General features: G+C 49.1%; 1 protein-coding gene across 2 annotated transcripts in view; it reads left to right on the top strand.

The window, feature by feature from the left end:
* Positions 1 to 19,869, top strand: part of SIL1 (SIL1 nucleotide exchange factor) — a 226,711-nt gene extending 206,842 nt beyond the window's left edge. For both annotated transcript variants that reach the window (XM_028527812.2, XM_036014686.1), the window contains exons 8-10: positions 15,881 to 15,977; positions 16,440 to 16,604; positions 19,360 to 19,869. In XM_028527812.2, the coding sequence (XP_028383613.1) occupies positions 15,881 to 15,977; positions 16,440 to 16,604; positions 19,360 to 19,716 (619 nt within the window). In that variant the 3' untranslated portion in view covers positions 19,717 to 19,869. The remainder of the gene's footprint in view (positions 1 to 15,880; positions 15,978 to 16,439; positions 16,605 to 19,359) is intronic.
* The last annotated feature ends 412 nt before the right edge of the window (positions 19,870 to 20,281 follow it).

Below are 20,281 nucleotides of genomic sequence, written 5' to 3'. Positions count from 1 at the left end.
AGCTGCATTTTCCTTTTGTCAGATTTCTCACTTTCTTCTTTATTGTATTTTGATCAGTGCAGCTATGTAGGTCTGGGTTTTATTGGGAGCTTTTCATCTTCTTGGCAGTGGCCCTCAGGGCCTGGGCCTTCTAGCAAAAACTGGGCTCTGCCTGAGGCCTCAGAAACAGGCCTTTCCTAGCCAGCGCTAGAAAGAGCCAGCCTGTCATCTGACCAGGGATCCTCCAGCCTCTCAAGCTTAAGCATACAGTAGAAGTGCCCTGGACAGCTTGATAAAACAAATCGCCAGGCCCCTCCGCTAAAGGTTCTGATTCAGTAAGTTTGGGTTGGGGCCTGAGAATTTTTATTTCACACTGTTTCCCAGGTGATACTGGCACTGCTGGTCCAGAGATCACACTTTGAAAATTCACTGTTTAGTATAATTCCTCCTTTACCTTGAGACAGAGTGCCCAGGGTCCTGCAGAGGAGAGACTAGCAGAGGACCATGTTTCCTCTTCTCCGTACTGGGTCCAGTTCTGCAAAACTAAATGATGGCAGATGTTGGCAGTGGCATTGTAATATTTCAGCAGCTCTGCAGTGATTTCCTTTGCCCTGAGTCATTTGATATTCACACTAATGTGAGTAACCATTTGGTTAAGTAGTGCACAGCTTCTTGACAGATAATAGAAATAAAGTGTAGGTAAGTTATGGGCTTTCCAGGCCATTCGGGTAGTTGTTTGTGGTGAAGTCCCAATGGAATCCAGGTCTCCTAGCTTCTATTCTAGAGCTTTCAGAACTCTGCCACTTTATTAGCTTAGTAACATTGGGAAAAATTACTGTCTATGACTCAGTTTATTGATTAGTAAAATGGGAGTAATTATAGTATCTGCCTCATAGAGTTGTCATGAGGATTACATGACTTAACATTTGAAAATCACTTAAGCACTATTAAATGGTGGCATTCCAGAATTTATTCCCCTAATGACTGTCAAAAGGGCTGCCCTTATTTTTGCATTTCTGTTGTCACAGGACAGCATTATCCAGGGCCTTCAGGGTAGTGCTCAAGTGCTTTGGAAAGGTCCTTCTGCTTGTGGTCCGCCCTGAGAGAACTAGCACAGAGGAAGCTGGGTAGGTGGCATTTGCCTCTAGAAGTTGAAGATGGAGCTGTAGCTGGTGGGTGGGGTCAGGGTGTGAAGTCTAAGACCAGGAGAAGAGACACCAGGAGAGCAAGGCAGCCCAGGTCACCTGGTGCATGCACTTCCTAGGAGCTGCTGCAATCAAGGCCCTTTAGCTCTCAGCCCTGGAGTAGCTCTTGGGGCCCAAAGTGGGCAGGGGGTGGATAGTTTGGAGGAAGGAGAAGCTGAGTCTGCCCTCTTGGTGTTTTTTCCTCCTTCTGCCTCTCCTCTGCCATCTGACTCAGACATTTATAGAAATAGCTGGGGTTTAAGTGAAGGTTGACCATTATAGTGCTACTAACAGTGAACCCTCTGTGCCCAGTAGTGTTACATTCAGTATCTCATTTAATCCCTGCAACGACTTTAAGAAATAACCCTCATTTCACAGATGGGGAAAGTTGGGTAAAAGACAGGTTAGTTAAGTCACGCAGAAAGGAGGTCCAAGACTCAGACTTTGGTCTGTCTGGCTCGAGCCCATGGTCTTACTACAGTGAAACCTCCTCTTCAGACTCTACAATCATGTGTCTCTCTGGGCTGGCATCTTCCCTGCACCCCCCTGTGATGGTGCCTGGCTGTGTGCTGCTTCCAGGATGCTTTGCCCTTCAGCTTAGTGTCCAGGATACAGGACTGAAAAGTGTTTCATTCACCTTTGTATCTTCTACAGAACCTAACACAAAGCCTTGTACATGTAGAGGCTGACCATATGTTTAGTTTATGCCTCTTGTCCTAGTGCCTCATTTTACTCTTTAAAGTGTCCCAATTTAGACAATAAATTATATAGCCACCCCACTTACACGTGACTCATCCTTCCAACCTAGGAACAGTGGCATTTTCATAGAGGACCCTGAAAGAGAGTGTTATCTTTAAGACTCAAGGAAATAAATCCCAGATGGTGAAATTTTAAGCCCTTAAATTTTGTTTCTTTTATTGATTCTAGAGAGAAGGGAAGGGAGGGAGAAAGTGAGGGAGAGAATCATTGATGCAAGAAACTTCAATTGGTTGCTTTTTGCATGAACTCCGACTGGGGATCAAACATGCAACCCCAGCATGTGCCCTGACCAGGAATCTAACCCAAGACCTTGTGGTTTGTGGGACAATGCCTAACCAACTGAGCCACTCCATCTGGGACTTTTGCACTTTTATAGACCAGTGGGCAAGATGCAGACAAGTGTTCGGCTTAGTATCCCACATAGGACTATTTCTAAGACCAGACTTGAGGCCTGAGAGGGTCACCAGGCCTGTCTCAGATTCAGCAGGGGAGGAGTCCCACTGTGGCTTCATGGAAGTGTCTGACAAGCAAGGCCAGAAAAGGAGAGGGGAGTACAAAAGCTTTTGCTTTCCCACTTCTCCCAGTCGGAAGCGAGCCCTTGCCTAGCATTTGACTGTGCTTAACTCCCCTAGCCTTCCTGCAGCAAAGAGCTGAGTGGGGTTGGTCCTCTCCACAGTGTTGAATTCAAGCCCTGGCCAGACTCAAGTGCTTGCTTGTCTTGGGTTCTGCCCACGTCAGGTTCTACTTCCATACCTTGGACATGGGACCATGCAAGTCCCATCCCAGACTGTGTAGCCTTGCCCCATTTGCAGGCAGTTGGAAACTACTGTGCATGTTATCAGTTTACACGTGAACTTATTTAATGTTTTTACTTTTAGGTTGTAATCTCAAATTCAGCCAGACAGGCTTTAACGAGCACTAAATTGTCAAGCCTTTTGTTTCCCTTGATAGTCGAGCCAGAGATTTTGTGTTTGATTCAGCAGCAGTTGCTGAATCTTAAACAAACCATTTACATTTTGACATTAACCATTTTATGAGAGTAACTTTTTCATTGGCATTAGAATGATTCCAGCAGAAGGACTTTTAATGGTTTATTAGAAAAAAAGTTAAAATGGTTTGTGGAAGGCAATTCTTAACATTTTCTTTGGAGGAAAAAATAACTTTATCTGACTTCAGTTGGGTAATACATACAGATATTTTAGCCTTTCTTCCTGTATCTTAATGACTTCTGATCTTGCCAAGGTCATTTTTCCAGGACACCTTCCTGGCCAAGCCCTCCATTTTTCAGATTACACCTAATACTGAAGTCACCCCTCTTACACAGTGACTTGCCTAATAGAGCATCTCTCCGCACGTCTCTGTAGGCTGTTCATTTTGTCTAATAGGGGCAGGAACTGTTTTCATTCTTTGCTTTGGCCCCAAGATGCTTAGCTGAGGACCCTGTGCACTCCGGGCCCAATCAGGATTTGTCAACCAGCTAACTGGGAAAAGAGCCTCAGACAAATAGCACACTCGCAAACAAAACCATCCATCATTCTGTCTCCAGAAGCTGTGAGTAATTGGGGCGGCTTTTCTCTAGTTCTTAGAGATCTCCTCAGAGTGGGAAGTCTTCACTTTCCTTTTAGGCTTCCACTTCCAGTATTTGGTGAGTCAGGCTTAGGGGCCTCAGGCAAGGTCAGGCCTCCCAATTTTGTTCCTGCATCAGGGGAATTTCTGTGTGCTTCTTAACCTGGAGGATAGCTGGTGAGCCCAGAGCCTGGCCAGAGAGTCAGCTGATACACTCCACAGAGTTTTCTCTTCTGTTACAATGTGAGGTACATGGCTGGGGGCAGGACACTCATGCTCCCTCGGGCCATGGGACCAGCTCCATGAAATGGAGTTGGTCAAGGAGGCCGTGCTGATCTGCGCTCATAGAAAACCAGGAGCCTGGCGCTGCGCTTGTCTCTCGGAACCAGAACTGATTGTTCATAAATCTTTCCAAATACCAGAGATGCAATGTATTGGGTTGGTTCACCATATTGTTCACCATATTTAAACTGTCAGGAGCCTTAAATATCTGAGGAAAACCTCATCAAACAAAGGATATTTGGGGGACTTATGTATATTGCACAGCAGAGAGATTTGTAGTCTCTATGATTTCCAAATTCTGTAATCAAAGCATTTCGGTGTTAATCATTTTCAGCTATGGACTATCCCACGATCATTGCCTTTTCTTTTGCTATTAAGAGATGGCTTGTTCATAAACATTTCTGCAGTTGTGAAGCAAAAGCAAAGTAGGCCCCGCCTGATTCCATTTGCTCTGATTGTGGAGATGAGATTGGTAGGATTGGCTTCTCAGCACACATCTTAGAACTCTTGAGAGCAAGATCTGGGTGAGTGTGAAAGTTCTTCTTGAGCCATAAAGGGCTACTGAGAAAGGTGCATTGCCTGCAGCTTGGAACAATGACTGGCCAAGTGATTGTTTCTGGAGGCCTCCTACCCTGAGGGTTCTGGCCTGCTTTGCTCTCCCTCAGCCCCCAGCACTTAGGGGGACAGTTGTACCACCAGCTGGAATAGATGACCTAAAGCAAAACTCTCCATGTTCTCTAACAAACTTGATAAATCTCACTGTGTGAAAAACCTCTTATGTTTTAGCCTAAATTTTCTTCTGCTTAACCCTATTACTCCTACCTCACCTCCCTCAGACTGCCTGAGACAATTATTGGGAGACATTCTTTGAATTATTATAGTCCTCCCTCTTCCATGTTCCCCACCTGCTGGTCTCCCTTTAGCCAGTTCTAATTAGCTTCTTTGGTCCTTCCTCCCAGTCATTCCCTCTAGCTTATTAATTACATTTCTCCCTCATGAATTCTTTCTATACTGGCTTTGTCTGTCTAGGTAGAGGAGCTGGGAATTAGAATCTGGGGCCACTCAGTAGGAGGTGGTATATTCTTCTTTGTTCCCCACCACAGGTAGTCCCTCCCGCTTCTGAGAAGCCTGAAAACCCAGGCAACTCTGTCTTTCTTAGCAGAAAAGTAAAAATAGTAATTTTCATTAAGTAGTATAATGTATAAAGCAACTATTATTTGAATGCTTGGTATTTGCCAGGAATTGTGCTAATCTCTTTATGTAGTATCATATTTCATTCCTACAACAGTCCCATGAGATAAATATTATTAATGCCTGTTTTACAAATGAAGAAACAGAGGTCCAAGGAGGTTTAGTAACTTCTCTGAGTTAACACAGATTGAAAACACTGGAACTAGGGCTTGAACTCAGGTCTCGTCTCTGACTCCAGAGCAGCTTATTCACTAGTTTGCTTACTGAGTTTTGGACTTTTTAGTGAAACAAAAGTCTAGACCTTTGGCTCTTAGCCCACCAACAAAACAGACACACTAACCCTGGGATAAGATGCCTCAATGTAGAAGAGGCTTCCTAAATTGAGATTACAAAACTGGTACAGAGGCAAACTAGTGTGGCACCATGGAGCTGGAAATCGCCTTCTTCAAAAATAATACTCTTATCAATTCTTGACTTGCTTTAATTTTGAATTCACTTTTCTGATAGTTTGATCTCTCAGAAGGTTATCTGTTTGTTTGGTGAAGTGAAAGTGTTAAGAACCGAAGCAGAAAGTGGCTATGTCTGGAGAAGCCAAGGAAAATGCACAGCTCTTTGAATTTGGGGGAAAGCAGATTTTAGAAGGACCAGGGAAAAGTAGATACAGTGTCTGAGCAAGAGCTTCGAAAGGAGAGATGACTCATAGTCTGATAAGTGAAATGTGTTTAATATAGTCATAAGTGATTGCTGCAAGGAACAAGGGAAGAGACACCTAAAGAAACCAACATGGCTGCATGAGGAGCAGTTAGAGTTGAGCTTTTGTCTAAGCAAAGAAAAAGGGGCCTATAACCAAGAAGAGACAGAGAAGAAGGGTGCAAACCTCTGAGAACACTGTCAGGAATACCAGGCGGGTGAGCTCTGGGATGCTAATAATAAAGGACCTGCCTGAGCAGTTAGCATTCAGAGTGAGAGGAATGACAAGCAAGGCATTCAGCCACCTGCTTCAGTGAGATGATTCAGTGTAGCAGATAAAGAGAGGGCATCTCTATCCTCTGTTCTATTTCTGTTTTGCCTTTGACTTCTCTTTTAAAGAGAATGGCCTTTCTGCTAGAAGGATTAAAACAAACATGGTTAAAAGGAACTTGAGTCCAAGAGTGTAAAGAAGGAACAGAGCCACTGGCTTCTCTATATTAGTTAGAATCTGAAAAATAAAATGAAAATTATAGACAACGTCATGAGACCCCATGGCATCATGGGGGTTGAGAGAGAGGCAAGGAGACAGGATGGGGTAGTTGTTTTGGTTTGCAGCACAATCTATGAGCATTTCTAAAGAGAAGAGGTGATCTCTTGGAGCTAGCATGAGTTTGGTAAAAACAGGTCTTGCCAGATTAGTTCCTTCCCTCCCTCCTTCCCTCCCATCCACAGAATAGTGCATAGATCGTACACATACCATGTGATAACGTATTAAAAGTAAATATAACCATATAACCACCAGCTGGGTCACGAAATAGAACTTTACCCTGGCCGGGTAGCTCTGTTGATTAGAGCGTCATCCCAATAGGCCAAAGTCGAGGGTTCGATACCTCATCAGGGCACATACAAGAATCAACCAGTGAATATATAAATAAGTGGAATACCAAATCAGTTTTTCTCTCTCTCAAATCAATAAATAAAGATTTTTAAAAATAGAACTTTATCAACACCCTAGAAGATTCTCTCATGCTTTTTCCCACACTAATTTCCTTTTCCAGAACGATTTGCCAGCCAAGGAGATTATACCAATGTTACAGATGCAGAGGGAGCTTGCAATTCAGGAGAGCATTTGGCAGAATTTCACAAGAATCTAATAGGCCAGGTAGAGAAACGATGATAAAGACGTGTGGATTTGTAGCTGTTTGAACAATCAGACCTAATAAGTGTTTATTTATAAATGGCTCGGTGTCAACAGAGCCTTCACTCCTTCCCTGTAGCAACGTGCCGAAGAGCTGGTGTCAGACTCTGTCCCGTCCAACTTGCATCCATACTCTCATGTGAGGACATGTTGGTAGATGACACAGACCACGGGGGATGATCAACATGTTGAATATGCGACAGAATGAGAATTCAGAAGAATAGTGGCAGGCTAGGAAGAGGGGCCCAGGTAGTAAAGTGACATTTTAAATTTTGTTATTAAGTGTTTAATCTTATAAATAACCATAGTCATGTTTAAAAAATAAATCTTACCACAAAGAAACACAGATATGGTATTATATGACCCATAATGCTTGTAACTTGCTTTTTGTCTGCTGGTTTGTGTTCAGGGATGTGTTGCGGGGGAACCCTTGGCTCATCAGGGGATTGTGGGAACAGCTCCCAGGGATTCGATGCAGGCAGGCCCCGTGTGAGTCAGTTCTGTGACACTACTACCAAAAACCTAGATGTAGCCTGAGGAATTAGGAGTAGAATGGCCTGGGGCAGAGGTGCCTGGGCCCACTGGACTCCGGAGGGGTTGGCCAGGCTGGAGCCCTCTGGGTAGGTGTGGGTACCGTGACTACAAAGATTGGTGGGTGCGTGGAGCAGCATCTCATAGAGCATTGTCAAGAAGGCAGAGGATTTTCACAGTTACACAGAGAATGACTGCAGGATCCCATGATGCCAGATTGTGAAAGGGGAGCTTTCTCTGGACAGTTGGTTGCCCTAAGCTTCAGAAGGGCTGACCCTCTCTACTTTGAGAGGATAGACTTGGGACCAGTTGGTATAAGTTTCATGAAACTAGATTTCAGCTAGGCATCAGAAGACATTTCTCTAACAGCTACAAAAGTTTAAAACTAGCCTCAAAGCTGCCTTGTTCAATGGTTGGCGTCCCACTGCTCTAGTCTTCAAATACTCGGTAGCCAATTATCAGAGATGTTATACCAGATAAAGGGTTGGGCATTGGGCCTAGTTATCCCAAATGCTGGTCCTCATATCAGTACCAGGCCTACTGATAAGAATCAAATGGGTCCTGACCAGCTGGCTCAGTTGGTTGGAGCTTCATCGGGGTTGCTGGTTTGATTCCCCATCAGGGCACATACCTAGGTTGTGGGTTTGGTCCCTGGTTGGGGCAGGAATGGGAGGCAATCAGTTGACCTCTCTGTCTCTCTCCCCCTCCCACTCCCCACCACCCCTCTCTCTCTCTCCCCTTCTTCCTTTCTTTCCCCCCCTCTTTGTCCCTCTCTCTCCTCCCTCCTTCCTTCCCCCTTTCTTTCCTTTTTCTCTTTCCCTCTCTCTCTAAAATCAGTAAACATCCTCAGGTAAGGATTTTTTAAAAAATCATGTGGGGCATTTATGAAAAATCAGGTTTTTGAGCCCCATCTTATGAGATTGTGATTCGGCATTGGCAGGGTAAGGTTTAGAATCAGTTAAAATTTTCAAAAAGTTTTCCACATGCTCCTTGGAGAAATGGCTGATTCCATGGCAGGTGTGGGAAAAATATAATATCTTGTACAAAGCTTGTACAAGAACATCTTGTACAAGGAAGTGCTGAAAGAATGATGTAAACATGTCATTAAGACACAGAAGCCAGTGCAAAAAGCCTCTGGCGATTAAATCAGGGATAATTTGAACATCAAAATAAATAATGATAGAAATGGATTATAATCCACAGGATAAGTGAGAATTCATGAATCCATACTGATATGAATGAAGGAAGGAAGGAGGGATGGAAAAAGAAAGAAAACCTCTTCTTTGAAGTAGGGTGCCAACAAATACAGATAGAAGAAATAATGGAGTTTGAATATCATCATGTGACAGGCATCATAGTAATAATTATTTTAAGTAAGAATTATTGACAAATGCCAGAACTGGTTGGTGAAAGTTTGATGAGGGACAGCTGTCTTCATATTTCAAAGTGTCTCCCTACAAAATATTTATTAATTTCAAAGAGACAAATAGTATTTTTTTTAATATTTTATTTATTTTTTATTTTTAGAGAGGAAAGGGAGAGAGAAAGAGAGAGAGAAACATCAATGAGCGGTTGCTGGGGGCCGTGGCCTGCAATCCAGGCATGTGCCCTGACTGGGAATCGAACCTGTGATGCTTTGGTTCGCAGCCCGCGCTCAATCCACTGAGCTATGCCAGCCAGGGCAGACAAATAGTATTTTTGTGGTGTAGAAATCTGGCAGATGCCACCAGGACCAAGTAATCAAAGTGAACACCACCAGTGCGGGCCTGACTCATGTGTCTCCTGACGCGCTGCACCGAGAAAGACAAAGCACCGCTCTTGTGGTCTTCCTGCCAACATGCACAACCTTAATCTAAATTATGAGAAAGGTCAGATGGATCCAGACCGAGGGATGTTCTACAATTGGCTCATGCTCTTCAAAACTCGCAATGTCATGAAAGACAAACGCTAAGGAAGGAAATGCCAAGGAGACTTAAAAGACATTTAGTAAAATGTATCACGTAGTCCAGGATTGGACCTTGGACCAAAATTATTTTTCTAAAGAGGATATTTTTAAAAGTTGGCAAAATATCTATAGATCATGTATCAATGTTAATTTCCTGATTTTGATCATTGTACTGTGGTTATGTTCTTGTACAATACACATTTGATACATTTAGGAATAAAGGGGCATCATATATGCACCTTACTCTCAAATGTTTCAGAAAAGAAAAAATATATGGGAACATAGAGGGAGAAAAAGAAAAGAAAGAAATGTAAAATGTTAACAATTGGTGAATCTTGATGGGAGTTCTTTTACTGTTTTGCAACTTTTTTGTAAGTTATATTTCCTGTGTAATTTCCTGAAACTTCTTAAGTGCTCTGTCTGAAATGATGTAAGGGGCAAATGTGCCCAGGTGACTGTGATACAGGGCTGTGTTTGAGAGGTACCAGATGTCTGTTAGGAAGATTCTTTGGTGCCCTTCCCTCTGTGGCTCCCTTATTTCTCTGGTCATGGGCAGATTGTGTGTGTGTGTGTGTGTGTGTGTGTGTGTGTGTGTGTAAGAAGATCCTAGAGATACTCTTGTGAGAGCTGTCATTGTGGAAAACTGTGGGTATCCATATTTGCTCACATGCCTGGCTTCTGGTTGGGAACTGTATGTGGATGGGTCCGGTGACACTCCTCCCTCCCCTGTAACAGAGGGAACTCCTAAGGGGCCCAGTGTGGTTCTTTCCACCCTTAGGTGGTGTAGGGCTCGTTGCAGGCTGCATGTTTTGTTTTTCCTGGGGCTTTACTTTTATGTAGAAAAGTTGTTATGTGGCATTTATATTTTTGGTGAACCTGTTCTGTTTTTACACAAGTTGGTAATTGTCAGTATCTATATTGATTGATTAATTGATTACTTAACCCTACTAATCCCTAGATGGCAGGGATCGGTAATGTAAATCCCTGATGAACAGGGATGAGCAGGGATCGGCTAATGTAAATCCCTGATGAACATACCCATTTCAGGATTACACATCTTGCAAGTCATTGTATTTTGCGGGTGGTCAAGGCCACACACGAGGGCACAGCCAAGGTGAGGCCACCAGAGAAGAATCTTTCTGTCTGGGCAAGAAGGTGAGCATGTACAACTTCATCAGGCAGGATCGTAAGACTCTAAGCCTGACCACATACATGTCCTCTGAGTTGTGCCCCCTCTCCCCACTGCGTAGCATCTTCTCAGGGAGCATTTCAGAGCAATGGCAGTTTTCCCTTTTATTTAGAGAATGAAAAGAGCCCTGGCCTATGTGGCTCAGTTGGTTGTAGCAATTGTCCTGTGCACTGAAAGGGTCACCGGTTTGCTTCCTGGTCAGGACACATACTGAGGTTGTGGGTTCGATCCTTGGTCAGAGCACATACAGGAGGCAACCGATCTATGTTTCCCTCTCACATCAATGTTTCTCTCTCCCTCTCTCCCTCCACCCGCACTCCATCCTCCCTCCTTCCCCCTTCTCTAAAAATCAATGAATACGTGCTTAAATGAGAATTTTAAAAAGAGAATGAAAAAAATGTTCTGCTTAGAAACATTGAGGACCCATTAGAGAGCACACACCCCAATGTGTCCCCAGTGTCCCTCCACTCGGACTGGGACTCTGGGTGACATGTGCTCTGCCTCGGGGTTTCCACCTTTGTGTTTCCTCAGCCCCCATCTTAACCCATCAACCTAATAACCCTTATTTCCCATCCTGGAGCTCCGCCTTTTTCAGGTTTCCCCCCTTTTTGCAGCCCTCGTTCCAGTTCATCCCAGCAGGATTTCTGTGTGTTTTCTGTTTCTGTGCACACACCCCTGGTTCCAGCAGCACCTGCTTTGTGGCCGTGCGACCTGTCACCTGCACAGGACCCCACACTGTAAAGGGCCTAGCCTGGTTTAATGCTCTGCCCTTGCCATCTTGAAATTCCTTGTGGTTTTTGAACAAGGGCCCCACACTTCTACTTTGCACTGGGCCTGAAAATTATGTAGCCAGTCCTGAGAGCCAGGGATTGACAAGGGCAGCTCCTGTGTCTGAAGTGGGCAGTATTCTTATGGGCCCCTCTGGCCAGGCTTGGCTGCACATCCTGAGATCAGCTCCTCTATCCGCCCACCAACACTTGCTCAGTTTTCGTTAAAGTATGACCTCTGACCCTTGGCAGATTGCCCACATCGGTCACCCTGACCCAGATGATTTGATTTTTGCAAATGCAATCACTTCCATTTCTGCCATACTCCCCCCTCCACCCCTCCCAAGGTTTACAGAGTAGCAGCTGCTGCTGTCCCTATGCACACAGGCAGCTGACTTGCCTGCTGATTGTGAACATCCCAGTAATCCAAGTGCTAATGGTATTTATTCAGTCTAGCCTGCTTAGCCCTGAACAAGGTTTATTCTCATTTATCTCGTTGGAGACGAGCTACGTCCTTAATATCCTTCTGTTGACTTTGAGCACACCAGTACCACTGCTGTCCCTGCGAGGCTGGCCAGGCCCCTGCCCTTTTAACTCTCTCAGTCCCCAACTGTCAGGACATTCATCTTTCAGCCAGCAAGACCCTCTACCCCTCACTCTTCCCCCTGCCCTGCACGAAGGGGAATGGCTCTGGTCTAGATCTTGTAGGCCGGGAGGGGGATGAGGCCAGCTAGGTTTCTGGGCTGAATGAAGCTGTTGGTGTCTGACCCTCTGGGCCACATTGCTCAAGAAACGCCTGGCTCTGCTGTCCCTGTCGGGATGGACTGAATACCATGGGAAATGTCTCTCCCAGCCTCCCTCTGCTCTGTTTCCTCAGCCCCTCGACTGGGCAGCCCTAAAAGGCTGTTTTCAGAGGGTATTGCGTGGGACCTCTGCGGTGTTCGCAGAGCCACTGAAGCCTGGGGTGGAGCCCAGATTTATGTGGGGGCTCTCATGTAGGCTGGTCGGAAGGAAAGGCCAGGCAGGGCACAGGCCCAGGGCTGGTGGGGCCACTTGGGTACTGGCCCACATTTGGTCCACGGTCTTGCTGTGTTTACCCAGCTCCTTCAGGACTGCTGCAGGTGAAAAAGTAGATTTATTGCTTGTGAAAGTGATTTCAGCAAGTGACAAAAGGTATCAGGCTTTCTCTTTTTCTCTTGGTTTCCTTCTCCTGTGTGTTTACCTCTATTCTCATATACTCTAAATGGGCTTTCCCTTTTGGGTTGGGGTGGGCCCGGCTGCTGCTGCACAACTGTAGGCATTGTTGGCTTACAGCCATCTCCCTTGTGGAGAAGAGAACTTTTCTTTCTCCTGACTCCAGTGCAGAAGACGCAAGGGTTCTGACTGCCTAGTCCTGGGCCGCCCACTGAGGCCAGGAGGGGCTATGATGGGCCAGCACTCGGCCACAAGCCCTCCCCTGTAGTCTGAGGAGTTGGAACCCTCCCCAGCAGGACCACAAGGAGTGGGGGAGGCAACGGTATCTCAAAGGAAGGAAGAAAAGGGTATCAGTGCCCGGAGGTTGGGCAGATCCAGGCGCACAGCATGGCAAAGCTGGCCTGCCCTAGGAGTGGTGAGCTATGCCTGGTTTAGTGTCTCCTTAGCTCATCTCCTGTCCCCAGAGTCACTGTCCTGAGACAAGTCCTGCTCCTGGCTTCTCTCGTGTTGTTTCTTACTCCCCGTTTTGCCCTGGGTGTGAGCTGAAGGAGGAGGAAGAGGAGCAGGTTCCGTTTGCTGGGAAGTGTCTGGGTCCTGCGTCTATCCTTCTTGGTCCCAGCCAGCAACCTCCTTGGCACTGCAACCAGCCTGGCCTCCTAGTATCAGGCAAGCTACACCTCTCAGCCCTGTTTTTCATGACTCTGCAGGACAGCCACCCACTGAATGGTGTCCTTGCCTCTGCACATTTGAGTATGAGCACCTGCCCTTTCTCCTGCCCACAGGCTGTCTTCCACACTGCTCCTGGGGCTTCCTGCAGCCTCACCTCTCCCATGCAGCCCTCCTGGTTCCTCTAGAACCCCTACAGACCTTAGGTTCAGAGCCACCTGGTCTGGCATAAAGTTATATAACCATTTATGTATTCATTCACTCTGAAACCTGTAAGTATTATCTGGTACTGGGGCCTCCCCTGTGTGTGAATCCTGGCTTATTCAGTGTTGAGTGGCAGAGAACAGGCTGAGCTTCCCCAAGGACCTGTCCTGCATGGGGGCTTCTCTGAGCAATCGCCCGGCAGTGACTTGCCTCTCCATCTTTCCAAGGACAGAGTCAGGCCTGCTCTCACCTACACTGGGGCTCCGTAGACAGCAGGTACCAGGGAAGCCATATCTCTTGTTGACTTTTGGCATTTTTTCTTTACTCCCAATCGGCTTATTCTTTCTCTGGGGATCCCAGTGATTTACCTGCAAATACATGCCTGCCCTCTTCACCCCTGAAAGTTTGTATCTTGCTTGTGCTTTGGTTCTCTTTAGGGGTTTAAGTCATCTCTCCCCTTCTACTGGGTAAGATCTGGGCAGGCAGAGTCCAGTTCTTCTACGTGCTCTCTCTCCCCTCGTCCAACACTACTTTTTGTTGGTGATAGAGTGGCTGCTCTGGAAGATGCCAGGCTGGTCCGTGGACCCAGGTCTCCTTGGACACCCACTCTGTGCCTGAGCTCTGATCGTGACTTCTCGGTTTGCTGGGCGATTGTCTTGTCTCTGGGTCTTGTTCTCAGTGCATCTGTAGACTGGGACGACGCTTCATGCTGTCTGTGGAGGGCCTTGACTCTGCCACTCTGCAGCCCCATGAGGATGGGGCTCATCAGCGGCACTCCCTGAAGCTGATGCGATGTTCATTGGGCCTTGCAGACTCCCTTCCTTGGGAGGCAGCATTTGACATTGGTGTGGTGGTTGTCTTTTCGTAGCCCTGCCTGTTGTGGGTGAGCATTCCTCAGGCAGATGATGGCAGAAACAGCCCTAATTAGCTCACGATTTGCTGAAGCAGCTGCTTTTCTCAAGTTGGGTGAGGGGCTCAGCTCCCAGTCCCTCATGCCTCGGTGCTCACCTGACTGTCTGGAGAGGATCAGTCAGCCTTCCTTCCCCAGAGACCCTGGCCCATCTCCAGGCTGCTCCTCAGACACGAGTGGAGTCGCAGTGGGACAGGCTGGCACCCACCCTGCATGCCCTTTCTGGCTAAGAGGGACGCAGAGAAATGAAGGCACCTCCCATTTTACAGCAGGAAAACTGGCTCAGGCTCAGTGTGCCAAGTCTTCCTTGGACCTTGAAGCTGGTGCCTAGCAGGAATAGAAGGGTGGGCCATGTAGGACTCACTCAGGCCCATCACCATGCCATTCGGCCAGCATTTATGGAGTGCCTACTGTGTGCCAGGGCCTCTCCTATAAGCAGCAGTGTACACACTCTTTTATGACCTGCCTTCCCTTTTCTCTGGGTTTTGGACCAGGAGCTGACTCCCTCTGACTTGCCTATACCGTGCCTCATTCTCCAGTATGCCATGAGGACCCCCTGCCAAAGTTGGGGGTTAGGAGGAACAGGTGTTTGGGGGGGTCTCCAGGGAACTGGTGGCCATGCTAAGGTAAGGCAGCCAGAGGTTGGAAGAGGCTTGGTACCCTTTCTGGGCTGTCTGACCTCTGGCCTCGCCCCTCCCCTTGCTGCTGGCCTCAGGCTTGTAATGTACATGCTGCCTTTTTTCTCTGAAGCCTCAGAAGTGGCTGGGGAGGGACCCTTGACCTTCCTGTAGGGCCTAATGACAGAAGTCCCTGTGTTTGGCACTTGCTCCTTAATTGATCACTAATTTGATCTGAGAAAGCAAGGATTCTGCAAAAGGGTATCCTGCTGGGGTTCCCAGCCATGTCCCCTGCCTGGCACCCTGCCCTAATGGAGGGCTCACCTGCCAGGTCCAGCATCCTTTCATCCAGGAGGGCTGTGCCTGAAACAGGTGTTTGAATCTCATTACTCTTTCTCCAGTCTAAAATACAGAGAGTTCCAGAGGCAGCTCTGGATTTGAGAGTTGCAGCATTGCCTGTTTGTTGGCTGGCACAGTCATGGTTATATACATGTGCTTATTCATTCATTCCCTATTGTTCAGGGTCCTGTGACATGGCCTGAGCTGTGACATGGCCTATGCTAAACACTGGAAATACAGGGATAGAGAGAGCCGCAGCAGCTCTTCTCGTGCAGTAGAGGGTCTGGTGGGGTGGCGGTGGGTTGGGCCTGTTTCAGGATCTGCACAGCAGTCCGGAGGCTCTCTGGATCTTGTGCTGTCTTCCTGCTTTCACTCCACAAGTGTTTACTCATGCTGTGTGTGCTCCGCCCAGGAAAGGAGAGAAGAATGGGTCCCTGCCCCTAGGACCTATCAGTAACTGCCCCCCAGTGGGTGGTGTGCCTGGGGTTATGGAAGGAGGGGCACCCAACACTGGCTTGGGGGAACATGGAGGAAGGCGTTTCTGCCCAGGGATGGCTGGTATAGTGTCAACTCCTTAACCACCCAGATTCCTGGGCTGGCCACAGTGGTGTTACCCCAAGTTGGCAAATAGGTGCAAAGTCACGTTTTCCTGGGTTCCCTTCTCCTTAGCAACCCAAAGGTCCAGGTGGAGGCCATCGAAGGGGGAGCTCTGCAGAAGCTGCTAGTCATCCTGGCTACGGAGCAGCCTCTCACTGCAAAGAAAAAGGTAGGTTTCTGCTCCCTTTCTCCTGCCCAGCCCCCAGCACCCCTGTGGAGCCTGAAAGGCATGGGTCCCTTTCCAGGCGGTGCACATCACCCTTGGGGGCCTGAGAGGCCATCTGCTGGGTGGCGTAGGGGGAGAGGTCCCACTCACCTAAAGCAGCGTGCCGCAGCATCTGGGGGCCTGGATGTGGCTCCCATGGTTTGGAAAGTTTAGGGTCCTATTCCCTGGCTTCCTGCACTGGGCCTTCATTTGTCCTCTGGATGGTGCTGAAGGTGTCTGACCTCTCTGCTGGCTTGTCCCAGACCTGGGTTCTGGGGTGTCGCTGTACCTGAGGGGAGAGGGGAGAGCCACGAAGAATGGGAGCTGGGCCGTGGTAGTTGGCACACCTCCAGCTGCCTTTTCTGGGCCGTGGGTCAGGGCCAGCTCTGTATGGCCCCTCACCCTTCTGGATCTGTCTCTCTCCAGGTCCTGTTTGCTCTGTGCTCCCTACTGCGACACTTCCCCTATGCCCAGCAGCAGTTCCTGAAGCTGGGGGGCCTGCAGGTCCTGAGGAGCTTGGTGCAGCAGAAGGGCACAGAGGTGCTGGCTGTGCGTGTGGTCACCCTGCTCTACGATCTGGTCACTGAGAAGGTGAGTGCCCTGCCTGCTCTGCTTCCCTCTCACTTTGCTGTTTGCTTCTGGCCATTCGACCCTGGCCCCCTCCCCTGTCTCTTCCACCCATCCCTTCATCCTCATTAGTCAGGGCTCTGAAGCCAGGATTTCTGAGACATCAGGGAGGATGTCCTGTGGGAAATGACTGCTGATCTGACACCTGAGGGCTGGAGGGGGGGGTGGGGAGAGGTGCTGGTAGTGGTCCGAGCAAAGTGTGCAAGCCTAGGGATCAGTGTGCTGGACGGCCAGAAACAGTCAGGGTTAGCCCTTCATTGAATGAAAGATTATTTGGCTGAAGCACGGGGTGGGGTTGCGAGGAGCAGGTGGAATGGAGCAGCTGTGTCTTGGAGCCATCACAGCAGCCAGGAGACCCAGGAGCCAAGGGCTGGAATGATGCTGACTCTTAAGATTCTAGAAACCTGGAGTTGCCTATTCTGGGAGCTCTGGCTCTGGGCAGGGGCTCAGAATGGCTGCCCTGAAAGCCCCTGGGGACCCCAGGTGCTTGCCACCTGGTGGAGACTTGGTACTTAGCCCACTTTGGTCTTTGTGAGCCTAAAAAGTGTCTTAATTAAGGAGAGAGTAAAATCAGCCAGGCCTGGATTCTTAGTTCAGCTGCTGCAGAGAGCGTTGGCAGGGCTTTCTCAGCTGCCTGTCTCAGGCCACACTCTCCCTAGAACAGCCAGCCTGCTGATTGGTGGAGCAGGGCTGGGCGGCCCCTGGAACTGCTGTGAGAGTCGGAGGCTGAGGGGCCCAGCCCCCCTCCCTGCCCCTTTCTGTGCTGTTCTGAGGGTCAGGGTCGTCCATTGCTGCTTCACTCTGTCAGCTGTTGCTTTTGTGTGTGCTCGTCCTCTCTCACTCTGCTTCTCTATCGCTCTTGGTCTGTCGTGTCTCAGCCTGTTTCCCTCTCTCTCTCTTTCTGTCTCCCCAGCACCACCACCCCCGCCTCCTTTAAGCTGCAGAAACCCAGTTTCTCAGAACAGCAGGCAGCACTGTGGTGCTCACATCCAATTAATAAGGCCCAGGCACAGCTGACACCCTGGGAATGGGCCAGCGAGCCTGGAGAAGGACATGCGCTTTGGCTGGAGAAGCTGATCGCTCCCCAGTTATCTTGGGTGTCTCTTCACTGCCCCCAGCCCTGGCATGGTGGACATTGGCATTGGCTCATCCTTGGGGGGGACCACTGGGCAGTCCCACCAAGGCTACCCTTAGTCAGCTGGCCTGGGAACCTATCTTCGAGTCACTGGTGTGCTGTGAAGATCAGGGAGGGACTGGTGTCTCTCGGCACCCACTACATCCTGCCGCCAGGGAGCTTTAGGACGGATATCAGCATACTCCTCGCTGGAGGCAGTCGGGGCTTCTTCGTTCCTTGGTTCCTCAGGAGGAGTAAAGAACTAGCCAAACTGGGGTTGGGTCTTGAGCCACCTGAAGGCAGTGTGTCAGGTTGTCATTAGGGGTGCAGGTTAGGTGTGGGGAGGCAGCAGCTGAAATGCGGGCGAGTGTGGACCTCCTCTGACTGCTGCTCTTGCAGAGGTGGACCCCACTTGTGGTCAGCAGCCCACGTGCCTCGTGGAGCTGAAGAGCCACAGGGTGGTTCTTTCCGTAAGTGTTGACTGGGTATCTGCCCTGTCTCATGCTGCACCAGGTTCGTAGTCCCTGCTCTCTTGCTGCTTTCAGGCAGACACTTATCAGAGAATCACCAGAGCATGTAGGCTTATGGTCAATGCCCCAACCTCTTCTGGGGAGCCAGGGGAGTCAGGATCTACTGACAGGGCTGGGTTTCTGCGCAAGGCGAGCATATATGACTTTCTCCCCAAACTTTCCTCAGCTCCCCAGACCCTGGGCATACAGGCCCCTCTCCCTGGAGGGATGCCCAGCGCTCTGTGTGTTCTGTGTTCCACTGACTGGCATAACCTGCCGTTCTTCAAAACGAAGTGGGCCCAGGCCTGTTGCTGCGACTCTCCTGTATGTGCACCCTCCACCCATCCCTCTCCACTTGGACTACTCCCACTTACCCCTCAAGACCAGGGAAATGCTGTCCTCCTCTATCCCTGTCGCTGACCCCTCTGTGGGCGTGGATCTGTAGTGGTGGCAGTGATGATCGTGTTGCTGATCCAGCTAACACTCGTAGAACCCTAGGTGCCGTGTTAATAATTGGTTTTGAAGCTCGCGTTGTTGGATGTGCTTGTGTGCCGGCCAGTGTCTGCGCGTGTCTTATTGTTTTGAGCCCTCCCAGCAGTCCTGAGGGGTTATATCATCTCCACGTAAGACATGCCAACATTGGGTCTTAGGGAGGCCAAGTGCCAGCCCAAGTTCATTCGGCTCTCAGTGGTGGAACAGAAATTTGAACCAGACTGTCTGCCTCTGCACTACACTACCAGACAAAATTTACCGTGCTCTTTAAGAATTGTTCGGTTAAATTTTTTTCTTCTGCTAGACCCCAAGTTCCTCGAGGGCAGGGACTGTGTTTCCATCTTCATTTCTCCAGCATCTGGCACGTTGCACAGCTGCTTCGATGAGTGGGTGGATGGACAGATAGTTGGATGAGGGAGCATTGTGAAGCCATGAATCCTGTTAAGGATTGTGACCTTCTCCCGTTAAGGGCCAAGGGGATGAAGGAAGAGGGTTTGAACTCACAGATTAGCCACGTGTCTTCCTATCTGAAGGGCAGAGCTGACTGCTCTCTGTGTGTTCTCTCCTCCCCACCCGTCCCTCGCACCTGGCCATGCGGTGGCAGATGTTTGCCGAGGAGGAAGCCGAACTGACCCGGGAGACGTCCCCAGAGAAGCTGCAGCAGTATCGCCAGGTGCACCTCCTGCCAAGCCTGCGAGAACAAGGCTGGTGCGAGATCACTGCCCACCTGTTAGCGCTGCCTGAACATGATGCCCGAGAAAAGGTGCTGCAGACACTGGGTGCCCTCCTGGTCACCTGCCGGGACCACTACCATCAGGACCCTCAGCTCAGCAGGATGCTGGCCAGCCTGCAGGATGAATATCAGGTACTAGCTGCCCTGGAGCTCCAAGATGGCGAGGATGAGGGCTACTTCCGGGAACTGCTGGGCTCTATCAACAGCTTGCTGAAGGAGCTGAGCTGAGGCTGCCCCACCAGTGGACTGGACTGGGACGCTGAGAGGTACCAGCGTGGGTGGGTTCTGCAGGGGACAGGCAGGTTGGAGGACTTCCTTACTGGGGTCTGGGCATCATCTGGGCAGTGGTGGATTGGCCATTAAATGGAGACATGAAGGTCATTGCCTGTCTACTGTGTGTCTGTGCAGGCTGAGCATGGCCCTCTGCTAGTTAGGTGGGTCAGTGTGTGATAGGTCCTATAGGGCCGTTAGTGACATGCTCTACGGTCCTCCCAGGGCATCTAGTCACAGGCCCCATTGGGAGGGGTCTGGGCTGAGGAGTTGGAAACCCTGGGCTGGGACCTAGTTTTTACTACCCAGTTAGCTCCGTCACCTTGGGAAGCCACTTAACTTCCCTGAGCCTGTTTCCTCATCTGTCAAAGGGTTGTGCCGTTGAATGAGGGAAAACGTGCGTACAGGACCGCGAAAGTGCCTGGCCACTGTGCTCCTTCCTTCCCCCACCCTGCTACCAGGGAAGGTCTGGGGATTATCTGCTGGCCCCTCCCCCCACCTTGTACCCAAGTAATAGCTTCAA

Source organism: Phyllostomus discolor, chromosome 13, assembly GCF_004126475.2.
Source record: "Phyllostomus discolor isolate MPI-MPIP mPhyDis1 chromosome 13, mPhyDis1.pri.v3, whole genome shotgun sequence".
In the NCBI taxonomy this organism is placed as follows: domain Eukaryota; kingdom Metazoa; phylum Chordata; class Mammalia; order Chiroptera; family Phyllostomidae; genus Phyllostomus; species Phyllostomus discolor.
The sequence above is the reverse complement of the archived record's forward strand: the minus strand, read 5'-3'. Positions and strand labels throughout refer to the sequence as shown.